Raw genomic sequence first — 9,316 nt, forward strand, 5'->3', positions numbered from 1 at the left:
CGTGTTAAAAGGGAAGCTAGATTGGTTCTTCGGTAGAAACTTCCTAGCTCGGAGGGGCGCACTCACCCAGCACCCCGGACACCCACTGACACCACGGTGCATTCTCCAAAGCAGGGGCCGCAAACAACTCACCCTGATCTTCTGCACAATGAAGGTGATGTCCTGGATGTTCCCGAAGGTCGTGCGCTGGAAGACGGCGCTGGCGCGAGTGACGTGCGCCGCAATGAAGGCCGTGATACGGGCGCGTGTGCGATGCGGGTTCGACTCCTGGTCGTGCATGTGTCCGTACAGCAGGTGGTCTATGGACAACTTCAGGTTGCACACGCGCCGGGATGTGGACGGTACGGCAATGCGCGCCGACGCGTTTAGCGCCTCCTCATCGCCGCTGCCGGATCGCTCGCCGCTGTCCGGTAGATAGTCGTCGCTGTCGTCGAAAGCTCGAGGTCCCCGTGCCCCGCTACCCGTCCAGCGTGCGATCGTGTCCCTGCGCCTGCGAACCTGCCAACGTTTCCCGAAACTCAGCCCAAGGTGTCACACGGTCGTAGCCGCGCAGTGTTCTGAAACCATATAGTCTTATACCCCTGTCACACGGGCATTTCGAGGGCCCTCGAACCGGTAGTCTATCGACTCCTCAAAGGCGATCGAGCGCTGCTACACGGGCAGTTTCAATGGCGATTGCGTCAATAGCCTATCGAGTCAACGGAGAAGCGCGGAACTCCGTCGAGATTTCGAGGGCCTTCGAGCGATGCCCAAGGTTGCTAGCGTTGCTTCGAGCGGCGCCAAGCGCACTTTCGTACACGACACATTCACGGTACAAAAACATGAACAAACATTACTCCCTTAAAATTTAATGCATGCAGTCTGTAAAATCATTCTAAAATTATATTAGACTGGTTTTAAGCGCATTAAGCGCATTAATTTTGCGTTGCAGTCTTTGCATTGCTTGCGTACTTAACGTTGACAACATGGCGGCACCCTGCCCGCCCGCTTCACAGCGATAACAGCTTCGTCGGTAATCCCTCAAAGCAATATCGTGTTCTAAGCTGTTGTATTCGCCTTCGATTTGCCCATTCTTACCCTCGCATAAAGTTTCAAGAGACAATTAGCTCTTGTTTTTCAGATATCATAGCGATTTCCCAGGTCTTAAGCCTGACGAAGCAGCGCTCCGACGCAGTTGGACTGGCTTGGTTTTTGCTCGTCTTATATTAGAGTGGCTACAGCAGTGTCTGCACATCTCCGTCGCGTACGTGCAAATAAAATGGTTTTGAACGACTTTCGCGTATGCGTGTATTTCAGCATTTAGTATACATTTATCAAATATTTTTGCTATTTTTGCAAAATCCAAAGTAGCTATTGTGGCGCCACACATCCGTGGCGTAAGACACGAGAACCATTTCAATGGCCATTGAGATTTACCGTGTAGCAGCGACGAGTTCGATGGCGATAGAGAATCTCGAAGACCCTCGACTCGAGGGTGATTGAAACTGACCCTGTGGCAGGGGTATTACACCTGAACTAGCAGAGGCGAGCACTACGAATCAAGCCGGTCAGTTTAAAAGCGGTCTGTTCGGTATGCTCCAGCAAAATAACAAATAAACGTTTCTCCTGTGTTTATTTTTTGTTTCAGCAAGCCAACCACGAAAAAAGGTCTCAGTCAGTGATAATGCTCGATTGCACTGTCTTATATGGTGTGCGCAACGAACTTTCAATCCGCCATCTAACGCAGTCTTTACCTGGAGGTACCGCGGAAAGAACACGGTGTAGGGACATCAATTTTTGATGACAAGAGTGAAACATGACTAGAAACTTAGAACGGCAAGTCGTTATGAAACGCAAAGAGCAGCGATTGGCAGAAGGGGATACCAAGATCGTGTCAGTGGAAGGGCAAACTAGACCGCAACCCTTCCTCAGTGACTGAGAAAGGCACTCAACATTTTTGTTTTATTTGCGAAGACTATAACGTGCTACCTAGCAGTCGTGATTCGTTTCGCCTGGTTAAGAGGGGACCCTATACAGTGAAAGATGTCCCGTATGGATTTGCTTCCCTTCTATTCACTCTCACTTTGTTGAAAGACAGCGGAGTGCAAGAGACTTGTGAATTTCTCGTGCGTAGTCTCGAATGCCTGAGTTCGGCTCATTGCCTCCTCTGGTGCAAACGGATTGCGATAAAAGAGGGGCACTGACTACCTTATTCTTATGCAGATTTCTCAGACTATATATGCTATTAACCATGCGGATAATATTCATGTCTTAGTAGATAGGCCACAGTATATTCCAGTGCGCAGTTAACTTCATTGCGACAACAGCTCGCTTAAAATTCGACGCACGTCATACTTGTAAATTACAATTAAATATGTCGTGGTGACATATCAGCTACAGTTATTTGATTACACCGTTTGCGACGCTCCATACCAAGGTCCAGGAATGATATACGGAAAACTGAGGCTCGTATCATATGAGCCGGGCAGTTAGCTACCAGTGACGACCCGTAGCTCTTACACGTCCACAGCAACCGTGATTTAAGTAGGGCTGAGTAACGGTTGAATGGCGTGACATTTGAAGATTGAAGAGCTTGGGACACAGTTGCGCAGCATCTCCAAGAGAACGTGAAGAAGGTGTTGATGACGTAGGCTCGGCAGCAACATCGAGCAGTGAACACTCGGGCACTCTAGCAAATGTAATCACTAAGCGATGGAAAATGAATGCCAGGTTAGTTTATTGTCTTTGCCAACATTGCCAATATTATATAACAAAACTCATCTCTATCCCGCGGTGGCTGAGTGGTTATGGCGCTCGGCTGCTGGCCCGAAAGACGCAGGCTCGATCCCTGCCGCGGCGGTCGAATTTCGATGGAGGCAAAATTCTAGAAGCCCGTGTGCTGTGCGTTGTCAGTGCACGTTAAAGAACCCCAGGCGGTCGAAATTTCCGGAGCCCTTCACTACGGCGTCTCTTATAGCCTGAGTCGGTTTGGGACGTTAAACCCCCATAAACCATAAACCAAACCAGTTAGCTACCAGTGACAATCCGTAGCTCTTACACGCCCAGAGCAACCGTGATTTAAGTATGGCTGAGTAACGGTTGAATGGTGTGACATTTGAAGCTTGAAGAGCTCGGGCCACAGTTGCGCAACATCTTCATGAGAACGTGGAGAAGGTGTTGATGACGTAGGCTCGGCAGCAACATCGAGCAGTGAACACTCGGCCACTCTAGCAAATGTAATCGCTAAGCGATGGAAAATGAATGCCAGATTAGTTTACTGTCTTTGCCAATATTGCCAATATTATATAACAAAACTCGTATGTATCCTGCGGTGGCTGAGTGGTTATGGCGCTCGGCTGCTGGCTCGAAAGAAGCGGGTTCGATCCCGGCCGCGGCGGTCGAATTTTTATGGGGGCGAAATTCTAGAGGCCCGTGTACTGTGCGATGTCAGTGCACGATAAACAACTCCAAGTGGCCGAAATTTCCGGAGCCCTTCACTACGGCGTCTCTCATAGCCTGAGTCGGTTTGGGACGTTAAACCCCCATAAACCATAAACCAAACCAGTTAGCTACCAGTGACAATCCGTAGGTCTTACACTTTGAGACAGAAATGGTAATAGCGCTGCAATTAGACGTACACAAGAAAGACTGACACAGGACTGACACAGAGCAACCGTGATTTAAGTATGGCTGAGTAACGGTTGAATGGTGCGACATTTGAAGCTTGAAGAGCTCGGGCCACAGTTGCGCAACATCTACATGAGAACGTGGAGAAGGCGTTGATGACGTAGGCTCGGCAGCAACATCGAGCAGTGAACACTCGGCCACTCTAGCAAATGTAATCACTAAGCGATGGAAAATGAATGCCAGATTAGTTTACTGTCTTTGCCAATATTGTCAATATTATATAACAAAACTCGTATGTATCCTGCGGTGGCTGAGTGGTTATGGCGCTAGGCTGCTGGCCCGAAAGACGCGGGTTCGATCCCGGCCGCGGCGGTCGAATTTTGATGGAGGCGAAATTCTAGAGGCCCGTGTACTGTGCGATGTCAGTGCACGATAAAGAACTCCAAGTGGCCGAAATTTCCGGAGCCCTTCACTACGGCGTCTCTCATAGCCTGAGTCCCTTTGGGACGTTAAACCGATATAAACCAAACCAATCATCTGTATCCGTTCTGCATCGTTAGGTGATTACACCTGCTAGTGCTCCTGTTCCTGGTCTCATTGTTGTTGCGCCCGCGTCCTCTGTTTTGTGTTCCGTTATCACCCGAGAGCCCCGAAGGCGAGCTCACCTTGCGACGGATGCCCTGCTCGGCGGCCAGCGTCGCGCGGCTCTTCATGACGGCGTCCATCCACCTCTCGGTGTCCGCGCGGAGTCCGCACCAGCCGCCGGGGCTGCCGGTGTCGGGGAAGTGCGCGTCGCGCGCGTCGTACAGCACCGAGTGGAAGGCCTTGGGCCGAGGGAAGAAGCGGCGCGCGTTCTCCACGTAGTAGCGGCCCCAGGGGGACTGGATGGCCCCGTGGAAGACGCCGTCCACCAGCGAGCCGTACACGAGGCTGGAGGGCTCGCCTGCGAAGCACCGCGCGGGATAACACTAAAGGAACGCCACCGTCATTACGCTGAATGAAAACAATGGCTGGCAGTCTAGCTTGCTAAGCACGAAATATTATGCGAAGGCACGATGGGCCAAACCCATTTTGAGTGTGTCTCAGGTAGTTTCCGAGCTTGGATCAACTCAATTTTCAAATTTTCGGGGGTGGGCTACTGAAATTTCTGGGAAAGGTCAAATACTTTGAGAGACAAGGTCAAGCCTGTCATCCGCCCGAGCACACCCAGATTCACCGGCCGTCTAATTCGACCAAGGTTATTCCATGGACAAATTTCGGGCGTCCTAACCATATTTGGGACATGCCTCGTGCGCCATACTATGAGTTTGCCAAGTGTTTGTCACACCTCTTTTGATAGGCCAAATTGTCTCTCCAAATTCAGTTGCATGACCTGCCAGAAGGCTTCACTCATTCCATAGCTTTCGCTGAGAATACAACTATAAGTACTTTCGCACTAAAAGACAACATAAGTGAGGGCACTTGAAAGTGATAGCTGCGTATGTGACTTAACATTATGTGAAGCATTAGCTTTTGCGCGGCCGAGCTTTTTCATTAGTTCTTTCTGACAGATGGTTCATCTGCATGGTTTGTTGTGCGCGAAGAACGGCACATGTTCGGAACTTCGAGCTGCACACAGTGACAGCAGTCAAGGCCAAGCGTGCTACAGGAAGGGAGGTGCAGATGGCTTCACATCTGGTGGAGGGGAGCTACGGCAACGAGTCTTCAAAGCCAAGCTCGCTGCAGCGCGCTCCACAGATGAGAGGCCGCGGCGAGGAATGCTTTGAGCTCGGGCGATCCCATCTCGGCACCGACTGAAGGGGATACATCAGATGAGGTCATATGCGCGCGCCGCTTTTCCTCCTCACGCACCGGCCTCCCTCACGAGTCGGAGCTGGAGTGGGATCGCCTGCGCGCCGAGTCGATGCCGTGACGTAAGCCTGTATGCATGCGCCATCTACCAGTGCAAAAGGTGCGCCTCGCTCAGAGATGGCGTGATGACATCATCTTTTTGGAACCATCTCTGGGAATTTCGCCTAAAGGTGCTTACCAGCCCCTTCGCATTAAAAACGTTCTTGGCGTAATGACACTCATACAAACAAGTACAATGCAAACGGCCAAGAGGATTCACTTTTAGGCAATGGACGGGAGGACTACGATAAAATTTGGCAGTGGCTTAGCTCGGCTATGCCAGGATATGCGTAGCGAAAGCTAAGGCATAGGATGGTTAGCCTTGGTTAACCTTAATTTCAAGTTCAAGTTAGTCTGGTTGTCTAGCTATGTTGTTGTTGCATTAAAGACAACACATTGTTGATTTAGACAGACACTGTGGTTGCGGCGCATGCGAGCTCTCGTTTTCAATCCTTCGACATGTTATCAGGCATGCGACACAGCTGGTGAAGCGAGCGGAGGGGAGCGCAACAACGAGGAACGCGGTGTGACGTCATGCCAGATGGCGCGGCGAGCGCGCGAAGCACAGTAACCGTCTCACATATCTTGGTGGACACCCGAACCGCGCCGTAAAGAAAGGGATAAAGGAGGGAGGGAAAGAAAAAAAGAGTAAACTGAATTGAAAGTTGGATTTTGAGGAAGGGCGCGGCGATGCGCAGCGGCGGAACACCTGTGGCTCGGTGCTACTAGTGGGGAATGCACAGTAGTGACTAGGGAGCGAGAGAGAGAGAAATATCCGCGGCGAGGCTCGCGTTGTGACGTCATGTGCCTCCTAGGAGCACCGCCACGTCGAAATTGCAAGTTCACGGCCAGTAAAGGTTTCGCTTTAAAAGTCGGGGAGGGATGCTTACCAACAAGTTCTCCGCTGTATATGTGGCTGATGTCAGGCGTAATGCGTCCTAGCTGCGCCGTCTCCACCACAAGGTCCTTGTGAAAAGCTGACGTGTCCGGCCTCAGCTTCAAGTGGAACAGCCTGCAAATAGAAAGTGTTGGCAGTAGCTGTTAATGCTTGCAAATATCCTCGTGCGCCTGTGCAATAAGACGAGCTGTCCGTTATTTGGCCAGGTTGTACAAGTATTCGAGGCCGAAATACAGCCGAACCTCTACATAGTGAAACGGCTTATTAGAAAATAATGGATATAAAGGAGGAATAGTCATTCTTCTTGTAAGCTCTCACAAAATATAAGCGTAGATTGTTTGGCCTGTTGGTGCATGGTTAGGGGAAAAAACAGCAGAAAAGGACGCGTTGACAAGGAGGAGGAGTAGACGACGATTATAAATTTTAACCAAGTAAACTTCAGTTGTTTCTAGCGTCGCCCTGTCTATTTCCTTCTCGTCAACACGTCCTTTTCTGCCGTTCTTTTTTCTGCAGTTCCCATAGAAGTCTATGTGTGTGATATCTCGATTTTACGAAGTAACATTTTCCTACTACGCGATATAAAGAACGTCCAATGAACGCTACTCGACATTATACGCTTATATATTATGTCAATTTGTAACGGTGCCCTACACTTCTATGCCGATTCGATGCGGCAAATTCCAGTTTCCTCGTTTTCCATATTCACCACTGCGAGCGCGATCTGCTTCCCGGGTTCGATGTGCAGTTTAGTTTCCGTATTTTTCGGCATGATCACACGGCTAAAGTATTTTGGCAGTGCGCTTGTTGCGCTTGACGGCATCGACGTTGCGCTGGTTTCGCACAGTGAAGCAGTGAAGAACGAAAGCGTAAAACAATTTCGGTTTGCTTGTAAAAACCTTCGCTCTGGCGTATAAATTCCCCACAAGACATTCTTGTCACGCAGAGAAGCGTTGTGGCCTAATGCTCGTGAGCTGTGCGGCGAAGCATACAAAAACGGGTACTCACGAAGGGATCACAGCCGCGCGCCCTCTTTTACAACGGCCTGTATCGGGTTTAGCGCGTAGAAGACGGAGCTAAACATTATGAATAGGTATCCGCCTTTCCTGTACGATATTATTCTTACAATACTCTGAAGTTCACACGGGCTGAGGTATTCGGATGGTGCACGTGTATCCGACCCCGTGGTGGGCGCTCGGTGTGCGATGATGCTAGCGAAAGATCTCGCAACGCACACTAAAGGCCGGTTAAGATGTCGTCCGTAAACACAGCTGCAGTTGCAACCAAGGCCACGTACCGCAATAACGAAGCAACGGCAATCGCGGGGCTCCTCCGACTTTGTTAGAACAAAATTTAGCTCAATCTTTTTCTTTGCGATAGGTGCTTGACTCCTGCGTGCAGTGGCTATTTTCGACCGTCACTTTCTCACTCACTCATAATTAACGACAGGACTGTAAACAGTGGCAATGAAAACAACGTTGATGATGCTAGCGAGAGAGCAACAAACGAAAAAAAACACTGATAAAAGGCCCATTAAAGGGCGCTGCAATTCGCCAAATTAAAATAATTACGAACTGGCGTCCGCAAAGCTCCGTCGATATATGTAACATAAATCTGCCAGAAAAGACGCGCTCTTGTCTCTTCTTTGCTGCCCAAACGCGGCAACAACGCCCCGCTTGGGGCAAGGCATGCCGCTCCTGCACTTTTACCCAAATATTCCCAGGCCAGAGACACCACTTCGTTGCGCGAAATGGCAGTGAACAGCCCGCGTCCGATGCGCGCTTACCCCACAGCGAGGCTGTTATGTCGAGCAGAGGTGCAGCTAGTGACAATCCTCAGAAATAAGATCAGCGAAGGGACGGGCTTCCTTCCAGCTAAATGCATTCAAAGATTCAAAGTAAGGGCACGTGCACTGACACCACACAGCACACGGGCCTCTAGTATTTCGCCTCCATTGAAATGCGACCGCCGCGGCCGGGATCGAACCAGCATATTTCGTGTCAGCAGCCGAGCGACATAACCACTGAGCCACAGCGGAGGCTTGCTGTCGACGAATGTGTGATTAGAATACCACCTGAGTACGTGACGCTCGAACACCGTGCGACCATGCCGCTCACTGCATGATGGAAAAACTCATCTATAGAATCAATATTTTTTTGTAAGTTTGTATGCTTGTAATTAATGCGACGGCATTCTGAAGATTGCATTCAGTGCGTCGGCACGCCAAGGCGGGAAACGATGCTTCCATGTGCAATACTTGCCGGTTAAATCCCTGGAAGCGCAGGTAAACGTGGCCGTGGGCATGTTGGTTTTGGTTGATGGACCTGCGCAGCCTCACGTGGTCTCTGTGCACCTGGTGTGGCTGGTACGACAGCGGCTCGAAGTGGCTCACGAAGCGATTCAGTCGGCGTGCTGCGCGTACACAAATCAGTACAGGTTCCGCAGCAATCGCGCTTCGATGGTACGCTGTGGAAGGTCATCAGCATCACCTGTACACCTGCACGCTTCCTTTGTGATAATGAGGCTACAATACTCAATAATCTTCGTCGATTACATCTAGCTTCTATGGCCGTGCCGTGCTGTACCCTTCACTCGCCTTGCCTAAGCAGCTGTGGCCGCAAACGTGGAATCCACAATATCGCCCACCCGAATATTATGCCGTTAGCCGGTATCCTTCCGTTAGCCTTCGTTAGCCTCCGTTAGCCTTCGATAGCCATTAGCCTCCGTTAGCCGTTAGCCTTCGAGCTATTTAGTACGCTGCCCACATCCTCTTGGAAAAGCTAAACCTAATGGTGCTCCCCACGACCACGGTGCCAGCAGTAATCGCCCCAAAAGCCAAACCACAAGCTCCTACCCACCTTCTGTCAGAAGAAGCCCGATAAAAAGCAAGAATGCCACCACAAGCCCGTCCCACTTGAGCGTCAT

General features: G+C 50.4%; 1 protein-coding gene across 1 annotated transcript in view; it reads right to left on the reverse strand.

Annotated features, from left to right (window-relative positions):
• Positions 1 to 9,316, reverse strand: part of LOC144129810 (disintegrin and metalloproteinase domain-containing protein 10-like) — a 39,175-nt gene extending 29,859 nt beyond the window's left edge. Inside the window, exons 1-5 of the mRNA XM_077663878.1 lie at positions 9,250 to 9,316; positions 8,653 to 8,803; positions 6,387 to 6,508; positions 4,272 to 4,549; positions 133 to 498 (exon numbers count right to left, since the gene is read on the reverse strand). Coding sequence (XP_077520004.1) covers positions 133 to 498; positions 4,272 to 4,549; positions 6,387 to 6,508; positions 8,653 to 8,803; positions 9,250 to 9,316 — 984 coding nt within the window. The remainder of the gene's footprint in view (positions 1 to 132; positions 499 to 4,271; positions 4,550 to 6,386; positions 6,509 to 8,652; positions 8,804 to 9,249) is intronic.

The sequence above is a fragment of the Amblyomma americanum genome, chromosome 4 (assembly GCF_052857255.1).
Source record: "Amblyomma americanum isolate KBUSLIRL-KWMA chromosome 4, ASM5285725v1, whole genome shotgun sequence".
Classification (NCBI taxonomy): Eukaryota; Metazoa; Arthropoda; class Arachnida; order Ixodida; family Ixodidae; genus Amblyomma; species Amblyomma americanum.